We start from the raw sequence: 18,075 nt of genomic DNA on the forward strand, positions 1-18,075 counted from the left end.
GATATATTGCTTAAGTCAGTGCATCCTGGCCATGGGTCTAAGTTATAGAATATTTTGCTGAAATCCACATTATTTAATTCATGCATTGTCCTGGTAAATCACTGCCTGTCATTAATGCACATGACATCTCTGAGCTAAAGTTCTATCAGGAAAGGTCCGAGTGAATTACTGTGCTACGCATCCTTCCTGATTTACTTCTGAGGGCATAATTACATCTCCTGATCTCATCAGCTGAGTTGTACATCCTACGTCTGGTTGTGCACTTTGCTTTGTATCTAAATACCATATTTTTTCTAATATTTTCACTGGTATGGAAAAATCCTCTATTAACATGAAATTCCTTGAGGTTAAAGGTGCAATTTTATATATATTTTTTTTTTGCCTGGCGCCAATCTCTGCCAGCTCAGTCATGGTCGCTCCTGCCAGCGATTCTGCAGTTTCCGGTGACCTCATATTGACAGAGAAGCTGCTTCTCTTCCACTCTGCTCTGGTGACGGGAGTGACTGGTGATGGCATGCTAACTGACAGGCGGCTCTCCGCTTCATAACTGTCAATCAGCAAGACATCACCAGTCACACCCTGTCGATAGAGCAGCCCGGAAGAGCAGCTCTATTAATGTAAAGGGCAGAATCAGTCTGTAGGTCGCTCTCAGCCGGCGCTGAGCACAACTGGCAGGTAGCTAACAACTACCTGCTTGGAAATTTTTAGCCCCATAAAAGAAAAAAAAATAGTCCCAGATAACACTTTTAGGTCAGTACAATTAATTTTTTGGTGATTTTTTTACGCTACGTCTTACAGTTCTAGCAAAGTGGATGGGTTTTATTTTTTTTTACTCAGTGTAATCTGACCTGAGATGCGTATTTTAAATCGACAACATGCCAATATCTCTTGCAGATGTACTGAGTTTTATATGCAGATTTTCCCCTTAGACTTGCATTAAATGCAGAAAATCCACAGGTAAAAAACGCCTATGCTTTTTAAGTGCGTTTCCGCTGCGGAATCTGCACCTAAGTATGTCAATAAAGTTGAAAATCTGCAACATCAAAAAGTCACCAAATTCTCAGCGTGGGAAAACAGCCTTAAAATTTTTGTAAAGTATTGAATATTGTTTGTTTATGTAGGATTTTTTTTCACTTACGGTAATAAATATAGATCTATTTTCAGGTACATTAATATTGTTCAACTATTTTTAGTACAGACCATGAATATGTGATTGCTAGTGGTGCAACCCAAGGAGCCAAACATAGGAACAGCATAACACCATCACCATAATACCTAACCTTCTCTCCTGTCTGTATAGCCCTGTCTAGCACTACAGCTCAGCCCCATATAACTTGATGAGGGCTGAAATGCTGTACCCTTGGGTTTGGACCCCCACCAGTAAGACATTGATAGTCTAGCCTAAGGTTGGCATCACATCCCATTCAGACTTACACATTCTAAAACAAGGAAGGAAACCTTCCAAAAAGGAGATGAAACACTTTTTCCAAGATCTGATAAAGAAGACCGTCAATGAAGGGATAACAGAATATTTACAGAGGGGAGATAACGACCCCGTCAGTCAGTGTTCACTGTACCTTTTCGGTTGGGTGTACTCTACAGCCTGCCAAATAGTAGAGCCTTTATTTACAACTGTTAATATCCTATCCCATAGATGTCTACAGATATTGTACAAGGTAGGATTTTTTTGTTACAGGCGTATTCTGCCTACTGAATGTAAAAGGTGGTATGAATTTAGTCTTAATGATATCAGCAATAAAAATGTTACTATAAAGTCTTACTAAATTGATCAGATTAGGTTATAAAGACTCCCCTAAAAAATACATGGACGTGTAGGTCACTGATGAGCCCTTCTACTTTCTTATTAGCTCTTCTTCTGCTTTCCTACATGAACAATAGTTGTAGATCCTAAAAGAGACTCGGAGTATCAACCAAAGTATCATGAAAATACAAAATTTATTAAGAGTAAAGTACAAGGCAAAATTACACATTAGACACCAGCTTTTGCAAAGGACACATGGTGTCAATAAACCAGCACATCCATACACATAAAAGTAGCAGGCATGGGAATAAGACAATTATATCAAATACATAATGCTTGGCAAGGTCATGAATAATGTATCTATGTAGAAAAATGACTATCATAACCCATAAGTGGGAATACAAATAGCATAATATAGTCCATAGAAAATCAAAAGACAAATAGTATTAAGTAGTCAGAATAAATATATCTCACCCATGGTAGCCTGTGTGTTTTGGAGTGCAGATAGCAACAGCCCCAACGCGCGTTTTGTGTGGGCTTCCTCGGGGGGCTGTGACTAAACAATAGTTGTTAGGTGATGAGGCCATTGCACTGCCCGTATGGTTGGTCACCCACCCAGTTTACCGAGAATGAAGGAGTATATGTAAAGCTTTGTGGCACTCCTCGTGGGTAATGGTGGCCCATTAATAGTTGCCAGCTAACATCTGTCAATTCTGCGGTAACAAAATGCTTTGAATGGAATAATAAAATACTTGTGCAAGAGGACAAATATATATCTAGGCACCTCTTTAATTTTATGTAGGCGCTGGTGTTAAAATAAATCTAATTGGATTGGATTGTACTTTGCTATGGAAAGAAAACAATTGTTGGGTGCAGCATTGTTCTAGGGGACGGAGGATACGATGGTGAAAAGCATAGTGACCTATGATGTGTCGTCTTTGTTTCTCTCCATAGTGGCAGTGCTGTGGGGCATTCGGAGCTGATGATTGGAATCTGAATATTTACTTCAACTGCACTGATGCCAATGCCAGTCGGGAGCGCTGTGGGGTGCCATTCTCCTGCTGCACGAAAGACCCTGCTGTACGCTACTTCTTTTAATCCCATATTCTTAAGGCTTCTACCATAATTTCATACATCTGTCAACATGGGATAAATTATACTGGTATCATTCCTAGCAATATTTAATGTCCATGAATTAAATTGTGGCATTGAGACATGTGACACGGAGCATTGTATCGGGGTATGCCTAGGTCTTCCAGATTATAGAAATGTTGACAATAGTAGGACAGAAGAAAGAAAATGTACATTCTGCGTTTCTTCATTTCTGATATTGATATGTTCAATTTTGTCACTTGTAGGAAGATGTCATTAACACTCAATGTGGATATGATGTCAGGCAAAAGCCAGTAAGTATTGGTCATTACTTTTCTGAAAATTGGCTTCATGTTTTACACTTGGGAATCTAAAGAGATTTGATATAGCAGTGAGACACTTCACCAGAGTAACAGATTAAAACACAAGATAAACATCCATATAAAATTTCCCTCAAAACATAAAGAAGTCAAGCGCCACATACATATTAGATCAAGGGTGGGCAATTAATTTTCCCGAGGGGCCGCATGAAAGGTGACTGTTATGGAGGGCCAAAGCAACCGTCTGAAATGACTTCTGCTCAATATAAATATTAGTACTAATTATTATTGTTTTATATTAAAATTATTTATATCTCTTATTGAGCAGAATTATGTATATTGACTCGCTGCTACTTATAATACATTTAATGATAGGGCTTATTGTAACATATTCTTATCTTTGAGCAGCTAAGCAACACCATATAATTTATTATTTTTTATTAAGTTTGTAAATCATAAGCTCCTTTTATTCAGCCCTTGTACATTGATCAGCTGCTCCCACCACACAGTATAATTTCCCCACAGCCCTCATATAGTATGATGTTCTCACAGTCCCTCACATATGGTATGACGGTCCTCATAGTGCCTCACACATGGTATGTCGGTCCTCATAGAGCCCCAGAAACAGTATGATGGTCCTCAAAGCCTCCAGACACGGTATGACAGTCCTCACAGTCCCCCACACATGGTATAATGATCCCGCTGAGCCCCCAAACACAGTATGATGGTCCTCACAGCCCCCACACAGGGTATGACAGTCCTCACAGACCCCCGCACACAGTATAATAATGGCCTTCACAGTCTTCATACATAGTATGATGGTTTTCACAGGTCCCTCTATTTACAGTATGAACACACACACACTACATGCAGTATGAGCCCATCAACAACCCTCCTTTACAGTATGAACCCACACACAGCTCTCTATATACAGTATGAGCCCACACACAGTTGTCAATATGGTATGATGCTCCTATATCCTGTATTGAAACATTAAAAAAAACACATACTCACCAACTTCCCATTCCACCAGCGTTCTGATCCAGTCCTTGCTGTGTTCACTGACACTCCACAAAGCAAATGCGATATAGTGACGTCAATGGCTGTGCTGCCTCAGTCGCACATGCTGAATGGTGGAACAAGGAGCCGGTGGATTTCTTCTCCAACTTTATATTTACTGCTATCTGAATCTTGAGGATGCAGATAACGTTGAAATTGGGACACCAAGCAGGGGGAGGTACAGCCACTGGTTCACTGTATTTAGCCCTTCGGTGATCTAGGACAACAAGCCGGACAGGATCAGTGAGAGGACTAGATGTGGCCCATAGACTGCGTTTTGCCCAGGTTTATATTAGATGAATCTGGCGACAGTGACCAGACATCTAATGGACCTCCTGGTTCTCTTTTCCAGACAATAAGTTGCCAATCTTTATGTTCTCAAGGAATACAATTAGGGTTGAATCAAATGTTCACATTCCCATTCTATCGGCCATGACAGTAGACTGTCGCAAGAGAAGTAGTACTGCTGCTTATATGCTGGCTTCCACGGCTCTTATAATACAGACAGGGTAATGCTGAGGCTATAGGACGCAAATTGTACAACATTTTTAATTGAAACCCAACTGCAAAATTGATTTTTTTTCCCCAATTGCATGCATATAACTAAGTAAAAAAATTTTCCCCAAAGGTGGACGACCCCTTTGAGAAGTCAATATATTATTGCACTTCCCCTTGTTACTTTTTCAATAATAGCTGCCACAACAAAATAAAAGTTTGGATAGTGTTTTAACTTCTGAGTTATTGATATATGACACCCAAACATTAATTTCAATGATTTCACAAAGATACAAGGAGTCGAATACAATAGACCAGTATTCAGCATTCTATAAAGTGGCATCGTAAACCGCAGACTATTACAGCGTCCATTTAACACGTATGCTTTCTACAGCATCACGTGAATAAATAGAATAGTGTACGTTATTCCATAATCATTTTTTTTGCTGTAAATTAGTATATACTAGATCCTCTGTTGGGTTAACCCTCTGGACTTCCCGATCATCCATTCTAAGAGCTATCCATGCTGGGAGTTTCATAAACCAAAAATGTGAATGGGGTCTTAAAAGTTTATAATTGAGTTTTCGTCTCTTGCAGGAACTTGACCAGCAAGCAACCATACATACCAAAGGCTGTGTCCCCCAGTTTGAGAAGTGGTTGCAAGATAATCTAACCATTGTGGCCGGTGTGTTCATAGGCATTGCATTGCTGCAGGTAAATGGAATTAGTAACCCTGATACTGTAGGAAGTCAATGGGGTCCCTTATTTGCTGTTTTTCTATTCCTATGACACAACAGAAAATCCGAAATTCCTAACAAAAATGTGAATTTAGCCTTGATCTGTATACTGTAAAATTAAAAGTTCAGCTTTTAATTTTTCTGCAGAAGAGCCACTAAATTTCTGCGTTAGTATATGTAGTAAATAGTAGTTAGAATGAATTAGCACAAAGTAATGATGTGCGAACGTGATCTGATAAGGCGTTATCCGAACATGCCCAGGTCCTAACCGAGTGTCTTCAGCATGCTCAAATAATATATTCGAGTCCCCGAAGCTGCATGCCTCTGGGCTGTTTGACAGCTGCAACACATGCAGGGATTTCCTAACAAACAGGCAATCCCCACTTGTGTTGTGGCTGTCTAACAGCCACAAGACATGCAGCTGCAGGGACTCGAATATATTTTTCGAGCATGCCGAAGACACTCGGTTAGAACCCGAGCATAATAACACCTTATCCGAGCACGTTCGCTTATCACTAACGCCCAGTGCTTCCAGATTTTATCCATTGCTTTTCAGGTACATAGGCTGCCCTTCTTTTTTAGCATTCTTCATCGTCTCATATTCAGCCCTTCACACCATTTATCAGAATTTATAGATCTTCTGGATATTATGCAGCGCTTGTAATGTCAGTTTGGTTTACTGCCTTTCCGATGTTCTTTTACCATGGAACATAACTTTGCGACGTGAAGATCCAGGTCTGCTGCAGCTGGCCATGGATGAATGCCAGTGTTATAACACATACTATTCATCAAATTCTCTTTGTTCATGGCAGTATGTGATTTTCAAACTCACTGCTGCAAAGAAATGCGTTAGTCACCAGTCCCCTGTTTATCTTCAACGTGTTACTCTGCTTGGAATAAGTCACACTGTGACATCCATCATTTATTACCAATGGAATGCCACATGAGCGCACAATCCACATTGATAAGATAGGTACTTGTGCAAAGGTAAAATGGCAATATCTGTTCATGGTGGGTACAAAATATTAGATATCAGTTCCTGCAGATCACAGGCAGTATTTTAGGTAAATATCTTTATTCGCGATCTGAACAGGGGCTAACTTGAAAGGCTATCGTAACTTGAGAGCTACACTTGGCTTGTCCATTTGGCCAAAAGCCATTTCTCCACCATAAACAAGTACAATTGGAAAAGCCATGAGTGCATGTAGAAAGAGGCAGATACAACTCCCTGGCATAGTTTAATGCCACGGGGGAAAAGGCTATAGGTGCACTTACACTGTAAGATTATCATGAACGAGCCTTCCAAGGAAAGCTCTTAAACATGATAATCCTGCAGTCCTGACCAGAATCTGACCAATGACAAAAAAGCTCTTTCGTCATGTTAAAGAATCTTTTGTGCTGCACAAAAGTCCATCATTCTCGGCAGCACATCATCCCGAGTAAACAGGACCTGCGCTGCTGAAAAAAATGGCAGCCTATGTTCACTGAACAATCTATTGCAGATCGCTCAGTGCGCTTCTGAATAATGATCATACGGTGTAAACAGGTTAATAAACGACTGCTGGTCAGCAAACAAGGAGTTGATCTGCAGTCATTTAATGTAAATGGACTTTAAAGTGGCTTGCTACTACTTTGTTATTGATGGCATACCCTTAGGACAGGCCAGCTGTAAACGGTGCCGAACGGAAGTTCTCAATTACTGCTGAAACAGCAGCTCCTTCAAAATTATAGTGGCCGCAGCCAGGCACTGCAGATCCACCCCCTACTCAAATGAATAGGGGGTGGATCGGCGGTATCCAGCCGCAGACAGGATATGCCATCAATATAAAAGCAAATATCCAGATTTTACAATGTAAACTGTATACATTGTGAAATAGCTCTGTGTTGAGGAAGCTGGTGTATGATTCTGTAACACCAGTTTAAGCCAATTCTATAGGCAGGGTGTCCAGTAGTTCTCGCCTCAATATGGTGCAGTGTCTTCACCCGAATCTTACTGGGAGCTGTAGTGGGATGCAGGAGGGTCTTCCTCTTCTGCCAGGGGTCGACTCGAGGAAATGCCTGTCCATGCTCCGTACACACTCACAAGAGATGAGATTAGAATTATTAACAATTTATTTACAGAGGGATAAATGGTGCTAAATTCAGAGGGCATAACAAGGAACAGCAAAACATATAATAACAATCTATGATACAGGTTCAAAATGTGCTTTGCAGTAGGTCTGATTGTTAATAATGAAACTTCTCCTTTAAGTGTTGGCAGACACACTCATAGCTAATAACCAAATAATGGCTACAGCGATGCCACTAATACTGTCCAACGATGGGGCCCAGTTGGCACAGGTGTTGGCACGCTTTCTGAAGCTGTTGGTGCACGTAATACAATAGGAGCAAAATTCCCACAAGTGTTCTCTTACTAAATTTTCAACAGTGGAATCACAAGTCCCAGCGGTAGCTACTCACTCCTTGATATAGAAATTAAAAACATTTTTTGGCCTAGAAAAGTGGCTCTTCCAACACAGCTATCATCAAATGAGATTGCGGAAGCATATAGCCATACATGTTGTTGGCATTGAGTGTATTATCTTAACATAACACATACGTACTTTGTGGTGCTATATTGGATACTCATCTCCTTTTATCTTATATATGTTTGTGTTTTTTTGTATTGACTTCAATAAAATGGTAGTATCTTATGGCTATATGCTTCCGCAATCTCATTTGATGATCACTCCTTGATATTGTAGGTTTGGGGTCACACAAGGATCCAACTTGGGGCTGCAGGAAGCAGATGCTGAAGACACAAGGGATGGATTGTATACTTTTTCCCTTAGCTAGGCCAGGGAACTTGGCTGGTCCGCAGATGTGGTTCAGCTGCAGAATGATCCTCTCCCCTCATACATTGAGCGGCTGGACGTTTAGCACTCACTCTGTGCCTATGTCCCCTGCTCTCCAGGATCAGACTCTCGTGTCTGTAATGGAGGATTTCATACATATGTCTCCCTCTCTTTCCATCTCCACCCTTCTTATCCAACCTGCTCAGCCATTTAGTCCCTTCCTCTGCTGCTCCTCCACTATGATGCTGAGGAGGTAGCAATGTCTGCTGGGAGTTGTAGTCCTGGGCAGTGCAGCAAGAGAATCCTTAATCTCTGCTGCTGTGAATGTCTGTGTAATCCCAGCAGCAGCAGTCTCTGTACGCACTGCAGATGTTACAATTGTAACAATTTTTAATGCCACCATGTGAAAAAATAAAACATTCCACATTCCATTGGGTTCTTCTTGGAAATGGATTTTTGATCCCAACAATGGATTTGAAAATATTGGAAATTATAATCCATACACAATAACACCATACATAAATCCCATCAATTAGCCACATAGACAGAATTCTAAAAAATCATGGAACCATATTATTATGTGCAGAGGTTAGTGTTATAATCCACTTGTAGGTAATTGCAGACGCAGCTTACCAACCGCTTCACTCTCTAATCCAGTTAGCATGAGAAGTCTTGCAATGGGTTTAATGTCCACATCCAGTTCCTATCGGTGATGAATATCCTGTATCCCATTGTCACCAGAAAAATGCTCAAAAGAAAAATGCCCACAGAAAAATTGACCACACGGAAAGTTGCCCACAGAGAAAGTCATATCCTATGACTAAGGGCGCTATATACTCCAGAAACGGGTCAGGTGTTGATTTTAACTAACTTATAATGGATCTTCAATGAAATTGAATTTTTATTACCTGGACGGTTGTTCTCGACTGAAATCCCCTCCTGCCATTCTCTAAATACCCACTGCTGCAATTGTATCAGGGCTCCACCTCTGTAAAATCCACTTGTAGACTTGGAGACAGGCATGCACCGGCTGTCATACAACAGGATCTATCCTGGACTTACTTTACCTGGATTGTGCTCTATGCACCGGATACTAATAGAGGAGATGCATGAAATATGGGACAGTCATCACTTTTAGGAACTGGATGTGGACATTACGCCCCTTGCAAGACAATTCATGCTAATTTGAGTCAATTGCTTGGTAAGTTGCAGCTGCAGTTACCTACAAGTTGAGTTGAAGACTAACCTTTGCACATGAGGTTATAGTCAGTGATTTTTGTAGCATTCTGTGCGGCATATTGATGGGATTCATGTATGGTGATCATGTTATAGTTGTCAGTGCCTTCATATATTAACTATACAGTTTACAGGTGCCTGTTTTTGATCCAGTGCCATAGTACAGTATACCTTATTAGTGGGGTTGCCCAGTGTACTTGCATTCTTATTATGTATTTGAAATTGTATGAGTATTTTATTTACCTAAAATACTGTTGAGAATGAGAGGTTTTGAAGCAAGATATACTTTGGGAACCTATACTGTACCAATATAGTGCTAATAACCGTTTTAATCTAAAGTAGTTTATAGAAGTGGGGTCAGTTTAAGCAGATGGAACTAATGTAAAATCTCCAATGGCCCAAGTGGGACTGCAAGTCCTACCCATTACAGTGTTACTCCTGTGTAGAAGTACACAGAACAATCATAGTACCCAGAGTGAACAACATATTATGGCAGTATCATGCTGAAACTTAACGATAAATACATTGTAATATATTCGTATCCAGTACCTTGTTGATGTATGCATGAGGACTAAAACACAACATTTGAACCAGACCTTAGAGATCATTCATATAAATATTGCACAGGCTCTCAGTGGTTGTCAATGTTGCCATGCATATTTGGTTTCTGAGTGTGAATCCAACCAAGGACAACACTGCATGGAGTTTTTCTGCCCTTCATGTGCTTTCGAAGATTTTTCCAGTTTTCAAAAAAATGGTGCCTTCAAAGTGATTGTTCCTGGTGTTGATATGTTGGCGCTCAGTGGTGTAACTTAAAACTTGTGGGCCCCAAAGCAGAATGTCCAAAAGAGCCCCCAACTATCATGGAGCTATAATAGTATTTGTCTTCTCGTATTGGCTAGATGGACCTTCTAGGCTCCAGGGCCCAGGAGCGACTGCAGCCTCTGAACCTATTATAGTTAGTTGGTGCTACATACATAAGTGAATAAATAAATGTCATAAAATAACTATATGTCACATGTTCACTTAATACAAGTATTTCTGCTTTCCCCCCACAGATATTTGGCATATGTCTTGCTCAGAATTTGGTAAGCGACATTGAAGCTGTCAGAGCCAGTTGGTAAAGCTATTCCTCTAGAGACCAAGCTGTGTAGAAGACACTGGAAGTAGACACTCAGCCTGGCAGCTCGATACTGCGGTTCAGAGCCAAGAATGTTCACATCCCATTATTGAGCGGTGTAGGAGGGTTCCTTGATGGCTTTCTTCATAACTAATGGCACAAGCTAATAGCTCGGATCTTTTCCATGCAACAAAGCATTAGATCCTTTACAGACAAGTGATTGTGGACACGGACAATCCTGGAATTTTTATCGTGTTATTTGATTGCATGTGATAAGGTCTACAGAATACTTGTGAAAAGAACATTACCTCACCATCATGCAGCACACAATGAACGCACACTACTGGCAGATGTATAATTTCTTTATTGATAGCACAACGGCCAGACATGTGATCGGCCCGGTATGTTTTACATGATGATACTGTCTTCTATATACTACAGTACAACAGAGGTTATTTCTCATATTCCAGTCTACGGCCCCAGTCTCGCTGAGTAAGAATACAGGCACGTAATATCACGGCTAGAGGCAAACATACACCCCATTAGGCCAGAGATTCCGTCACACCACTTGTTTGTGCTTTTGATGGTGTTTTATGCAGTGTAACAATTCACCAGTGGTAAGACGCTGCGGTGGCTTCTGTGATCATTGTGCCAGTCCTACGACCTTCACACTCACACCCACACAAGTAACTGAATTGGAACTGTAATCGACAGGGTGAAAGAAATTTTTGGCAAAACGCACATCACTGTTTGATAAGTTATTAATTCGGGGGTATTTCTCTCACTTGAGAGCAATGGTGTAAAGTTTGACAGAGAAAATAAAATGGAAAGCATTGAACTCATTAACGCGGGCAGTAATCTGCAGTCTTCAAAGACCTTCGATGCTGATATCTGACATATCAAATGTATTGCCCTGTGAACCAGTTCTCTGTTGCGAAATCGAAAAAGATCAACACCATTTTTATAGGAAACGTAAAGACTTTTTAATTTTAGGTTGCTTAGCATCACTAAATCCTCCTGCAGTTCTGCTGGCCACTAGAATCACTAATTATCTGCAGAAATAGTGTCAATCTGCAGGTAAATAGCTTAAGTGTGTGGGGCAGGCTGTCAATCGATGTCTCGGGGAGTGATTACAGCCGCTCTCACTGGTGACCCTAACAGCTCCCTGTACAGCCCCGATAACTGGAAAAGACCAGATTCATCTACTTTGTAGAAGTCGCTGCACATAATTTAACCCTTTATCTGCAGGTAAATAGCGTTTCTGGGCTTGACAAGTTCACTTTTATTATTCAAAGGCCGTAGATGATAATGTCACAAAACTTCTATTTGTGATGCAATTTTGCAGTTGAGAGCTTCCTGGGACCAGTCTAGTGTTCACAGTAAAGCAGCAGATATCATGAATACTGGATGTCTAATTATTGCTAGACAACAGAGATGATCAATTCGATTTGTGCTGCCCTGGTCTGACGTCCAGTCCTGCTCCCTGTGGCGGCCAGTTTTCACATTTGCACCCGGCAGCTTTTGCGCAGCATCCTGGAAACCTCTGGCCATTTAGTAGGCCCCACAATGTCATGACATCATGCAAGGCTTAGTCTTTAGGAAGCATCAGGCTGCCGGGCACAGTAGTAAGGTCCAGCTGCCATCTCCGACTTCAATGGATGCAGGACCAGGACAGCGTGAATTACATTGCTCATCTCAACTAGGCAACCTCAACAAAATATAGTGGATACTCTATAAACCTCTTCAGTTTTACCCATCGAGTTTTAAAGAAACATGTCAAGATGGTTTTACTACTGATACTAGTGGTATACTGTATATTTTGTAGTAATCTGATGTGCCAGCGCTGAGAAATCAAACTCTGAAGACACATTAGCCAGGAATAACAATGGATATATGAATGTAGAAGCACAGAGTTCTCAGCACTGGCAAATCGTACTATACAGCCGTACCTTTTATACAGTAAAACAATGAGTTCTATTCATTTTTGCATTTGCACCTATTTTTTGTTTCTGTCTTCCTGTTTTAAGGCTTATTCTTGTCTTGCGTCAAATTTTTCTTTCAAGTTGCGCCTGTTTTGAAGCCTATTTTCTACTCGTTTTTCTTTTCATTATTTTTCTGTTCACCAGTGTGGTTGTGTTTTGAAAAATTTGGTGCTTAAAACGTCAACATTTGCCACTAGACAAAAGAGAAAAGTGACAAAGACAAAAAAAAAGTGTCCAGGTCCAATTTGTTTCAAACACGAGTTTAATTTTATATCCTTCAAATAAATTTGTACTCAAGATTGCGCATGTAAGTGAATAGGATTTTCAGAATACTTGTTCACATGATGTCGCAAATGATTGCATGTATTTTAGAGATGTGGAAAGATTTAAGTCCGTAAATCCGGTACTCTGTCTATGGCAGATTTTGAATAGAAAAGCTGCAGATTGCACCACGTTAAAGGGTTATTCTCATCTGTCCCTTTCATTCCGGAGACAGGAACAATTGCTTCTAGGTAACGGCCACCAGAGGTGAGGGACTGAAAACAATGGAAGGAGCCTGTGCTGCGCTGTTTGTGTAACTCCCATAGAAATGTATAAGGGTTACACCAACAGTGCAGCTCCTGCTGATCCTAAAACCCCTTTTCTTTTCTCTGGGAGTTACACAAATAGTGTGTTCTGCTGTTTGCTTCACCCCACCTCTTATGGCCAGGACCTAAAAGACGTTATTCCCGTTTCTGCCCGTGAAATGTGGAGATGGGAATAACCCTTTATTTTGCATGGGCGGAACCTGCATTACACATCAACATATTTTAGTTAACATTTTTAATTTTACATTATTATAACCTATTATTCTTTTGTATTCCTGTTCCAATGGGAAATACATTTTTTTTTATATTTCCTCCTGGGCTGGATAAATGGACCTATTTGCACTGTCCTACAATATTTATAGATGTTGTACAAGATTAGAAAAACATGGGGGGTTTTGTTTTTTTCAAAAAACACTTGTCCATGCGGTATTTTTGGAAGAAAGGTGCCATGTTTTTCTAATTATAGACAAGCCATTTAATTTCCCTGCATTTTGACAATTAGCTCAATTCAAACAGAGGATGCTTTATTTTGGCCTAAAATAATGCACACATTGGTGTAAAGTTATGAGACTTTCTAACAGAAAAACTATCTTTATGGCCCATGGGAGCCAGTGACAGCACACCATTCATTTTAAGAGCAGAGTGTGAAATGAAAGCAGCTTTGTGATTGGTTGTTAAATTCTGATTTAGAGAATTCCAAAAATAACCACTTATATGTGTCTGCTTAATTGTGGGCTGACACAAGTCATAAAAGTTATATGTCCGACTAAGAACCAGGAGGAAGACTGTTTGAAGTGAAATGAGAGATCTCATTGCACCCTTGGCATGGCGAGAAAAGCCCCATTGCACTGCTCTACCCATACTGTCACTCCTTTTAAGTTTATTGACAATGCTGCCTGAAGATAAACCTCTGTTATGTGTTCATTGTCCCTGTACAGAAGAAAGTACAAGCATCACTCCCTCCTTGCTTGTGACATCGCTGGTCTCCTCTCATATCACTTCAGTACTGGAAGGAGCACTCAAATCTCTCTGTTCTCATTGATGACATCACTCAGGTATAGCAATGAATAGGTATGAAGCAATGTCAGCAGTGAGGAGAGTGGTTTCTGCGCTTGCTCCTGTACTGAAGTGATAGTAGAGGAGAAAAGCAATGTCAGCAGTGAGGAGAGAGTGATTTCTGCACTCACGCCTGCTCTGAAGTGATTGTAGAGGAGAAAAGCAATGTCAGCTGCGAGTAGAGAGTGATATCTGCACTAATTCCTGCACTGAAGTGATAGTAGAGAAGAAAAGCAATGTCAGCTGTGAGGAGAGAGTGATTTCTACACTAATTCCTGCACTGAAGTGATAGTAGAAGAGAAAAGCAATTTCAGCTGTGAGGAGAGAGTGATTTCTGCACTCGCTCCTGCACTGAAGTGATAGTAGAAGAGAAAAGCATTGTCAGCAGTGAGGAGAGAGTGATTTCTGCACTCACGCCTGCTCTGAAGTGATTGTAGAGGAGAAAAGCAATGTCAGCTGCGAGTAGAGAGTAATTTATGCACTAATTCCTGCACTGAAGTGATAGTAGAGAAGAAAAGTAATGTCACCTGTGTGGAGAGAGTGATTTCTGCACTAATTCCTGCACTGAATTGATAGTAGAGAAGAAAAGCAATGTCAGCTGTGAGGAGAGAGTGATTTCTGCACTCGCTCCTGCACTGAAGTGATAGAAGAGAAAAGCAATGTCAGCTGTGAGGAGAGAGTGATTTCTGTGCTTGCTCCTGCTCTGAAGTGATAGTAGAGGAGAAAATCAACGTTAGCTGTGTGGAGAGAGTGATTTCTGCACTCACGCCTGCTCTGAAGTGATAGTAGAGAAGAAAAGCAATGTCAGCTGTGTGGAGAGAGTGATTTCTGCACTCACGCCTGCTCTGAAGTGATAGTAGAGAAGAAAAGCAATGTCAGCTGTGTGGAGAGAGTGATTTCTGCGCTCGCTCCTGCACTGAAGTGATAGTAGAAGACAAAAACAATGTCAGCTGTGAGGAGAGAGTGATATCTGTACTAATTCCTGCACTGAAGTGATAGTAGAGAAGAAAGGCAATGTCAGTTGTGAGAAGAGAGTGATTTCTGTGCTTGCTCCTGCTCTGAAGTGATAGTAGAGGAGAAAATCAACGTCAGCTGTGTGGAGAGAGTGATTTCTGCACTCGCTACTGCTCTGAAGTGATAGCAGAGGAGAAAAACAATGTCAGCTGTGTGGAGAGAGTGATTTTTGTGATTTCTCCTGTACAGGTACTAATATCACATAATGGAGATTTATCTTCAGACAGCTGTCAATCATCATAGGAGTGGCAGTAATCTAAATAGGTGGGTGGAGTGGTGCATTGGGGCATTTAGCCATGCTAAGAGTGCATGAAGTGTCTTCATTTAAATATCACAATAAAGTAGTTTTTAGGCGCAATAGAAGAACAGGTGTAAAATTTAAAAAAAAGAAAATTTTATTTTTGCTCCATCTCCTACGTAGCTGGTTAGTTTGTAGTGTAAATTTGCGTTGACAGGTTCTCTTAAAACTTAATGGCACCCTGAAATGCCAGTGGAAGGAAATGGTGGAAAGTCTCTTATGCTTATGAATGTTTTCATAAGCTGAGCAGAGTTGGCATAGAATATTTAATATTTTATAACAAGGTCATAGAAGAAAGGTGTGCAGCTGCTATGGGGCCCTTGGAAAGAGGTGCTCAGCCCTTGTTGGTCCTAGGGGAAGTGGCAAAGTTGATACATGGGCAATCAAATACAAGGTTCCCCTTCCTTGGCCTTGATGTCAAAATCCTACACTATAACGTGAGTCCCCTTGACTAAGGTGCATGAACAGAACATATAAAATGAGAAGTGAAGGATACCCTTGGAGAAATGCTGGCTACTCAAGCACCACTGACCTAGTGCTGAGTGAAGGATGTGCTTGGCTTCAGCTCTGCCAGAGTTTTTGTTCTGTTTTATACAGTTATCTAACCTGTACAGTTATTTATCACTTCTCAATCCTATCGTGAGTCATTCTGAATGTTCTCACTTCTTTGAGGGCGATGGATGTTTTTTACCACTTTGACACAATGAAAGTACAACTGTACAGTTTTTAAAGGACCAGGCAATCAGTGCAGCCTGGGATTGTTAATAGTTGTAATTAACTATACAATAAAGACCAGATGTAGTGTGTCCTGAGTTGTATTGTTTGTTCGCTTGTTGCAAGCTTCATTACGATGTAGATAAATGTCTTAGTTCTTCCATGTGTTTTTCTTGCAGGGTCATTAACTTCACAGCATCTGCTCCACTGCTGATGACAGGTGCTGTAAAAAACCTATTTAGTGTCCCGAAGACAATAAAGCAGATTTGTAATATGGACACATACACACACATTAATGCATATCCCTGCACTTTCTGGGCTGCCATGTGTTTAGGATAGAAGCAGTCATTTTTTTCATATCAGTAGTAATCCATGATCTGAATAATCGTACCTCTGAATCATTTCCTGTGCTGTTTTCCATTGACTGATGTATTTTCATAAAAAAAATGGTAAAAGTATATAATTTGAGAAGATAGAGGCTTTGGGGTCAAAACAGAGTACCATATACCATTGCCACCCGAAGCAATGTACTTAAAGTGGTTGCCTGACTTTGAAATAATTTTTAAACCATGGAGGCATACTAATCTTCCTGCAGCCCTATAGATCCAACACAGACCGCCATGGAGGTCTGCATCAGTTCTGGAAGTGATGTTTGCTCAGTTTGGAAGTCCTGGTGTAACCCCTATGATTAGCTGCAGCGGTTAGTTGACTAGAAATGTCATTAGCTAAACATCGGAGGGCACGCTCTTCCAGTCACCTGACCGCTTCAGCAGCAGAAATAAGAAAGGAAAGTCAATATGCCTCAATCTATTGTGGTTGTAGAACAATCCATATCTTCAAAAATAATATTTCAGTGTTGGACAACCCATTTGTTTGTAATCAGATCTTTTGGTTTCTATCGTTTTCATGGGAAGAATCTGCATTCTACTGTACACTAGTGTTGAGCGATACTGTTCGATACCCAAAAATATCGTATCGGATGGTATCGCCCGATACGAAAAAAATATCGGGTATCGCCGATTCCGATACCGGAAGTCCCATTCAAGTCAATGGGACTTCCGGTATCGGAATTTAAAAAAGCCCTTTATTTCCTTGTTGGCTAATTCTACATAATTGAAAACAAATAAGAATCATGTAGTATGTATTGTGGGAGGTGGAGGAGACATTAAAGGCATAGTGGTTTATTCAAATCACATGGCATAGCATTAATTCCAATTTTTTTTTTCAAGACGTTCGGAGTTAAAAAGATATTGACTATGTTAACCTTTTTTATATTTAGTCAGATATGTATGTTTCACAACTTCCATGCTCTTCACCTTCTTTTGTACTTCTCCCACACTTTCTCCTTCATGATCCGCAGCAGTAGCATTTTTTTCATCAACTTTTTCTTCACCTTATTCATCTTCTTCTTCTTCACCTTCTTCCCATTAATTTTTTTTTCCATTCTTTATATTCTTCTTATTCAGCTATTATTAATTTTCATATGCTATTTCTTCATCTTCTTCCTATTCTTCTTTTTCTTCATTTTCTTATGGTGACAGGCATTCCTGTAGTACTTATCTATAAAAGTTATAAGATTACACCTTACGTTCTGCCTGTCACAAAAGATTTACAACAGGATTTGTCCGCGTTCAGTTTGGCCTGCAGCAGCAGGCATTTTCCAGGGGCACCATGAGGAGGAACGGACTCACCCCCATTTACTGCTTAGTCTTCTTCTGCTTATAATTTTGATTTCTTCTATGCTGATTTTTAGTCTTATGCTTAATGTT

The 18,075-nt window shown here is 40.4% G+C and overlaps 1 protein-coding gene across 1 annotated transcript in view; it reads left to right on the top strand.

Annotated features, from left to right (window-relative positions):
• The window catches only part of TSPAN5 (tetraspanin 5), a 238,845-nt gene extending 222,447 nt beyond the window's left edge, over positions 1 to 16,398 (top strand). The window contains exons 5-8 of the mRNA XM_073589729.1: positions 2,717 to 2,842; positions 3,121 to 3,168; positions 5,326 to 5,442; positions 10,594 to 16,398. Of these exons, the coding sequence (XP_073445830.1) occupies positions 2,717 to 2,842; positions 3,121 to 3,168; positions 5,326 to 5,442; positions 10,594 to 10,659 (357 nt within the window). The 3' untranslated portion in view covers positions 10,660 to 16,398. The remainder of the gene's footprint in view (positions 1 to 2,716; positions 2,843 to 3,120; positions 3,169 to 5,325; positions 5,443 to 10,593) is intronic.
• Positions 16,399 to 18,075: the final 1,677 nt, after the last annotated feature.

Source organism: Dendrobates tinctorius, unplaced genomic scaffold (assembly GCF_039654945.1).
Source record: "Dendrobates tinctorius isolate UK_male_01 unplaced genomic scaffold, ASM3965494v1 ptg000011l, whole genome shotgun sequence".
In the NCBI taxonomy this organism is placed as follows: domain Eukaryota; kingdom Metazoa; phylum Chordata; class Amphibia; order Anura; family Dendrobatidae; genus Dendrobates; species Dendrobates tinctorius.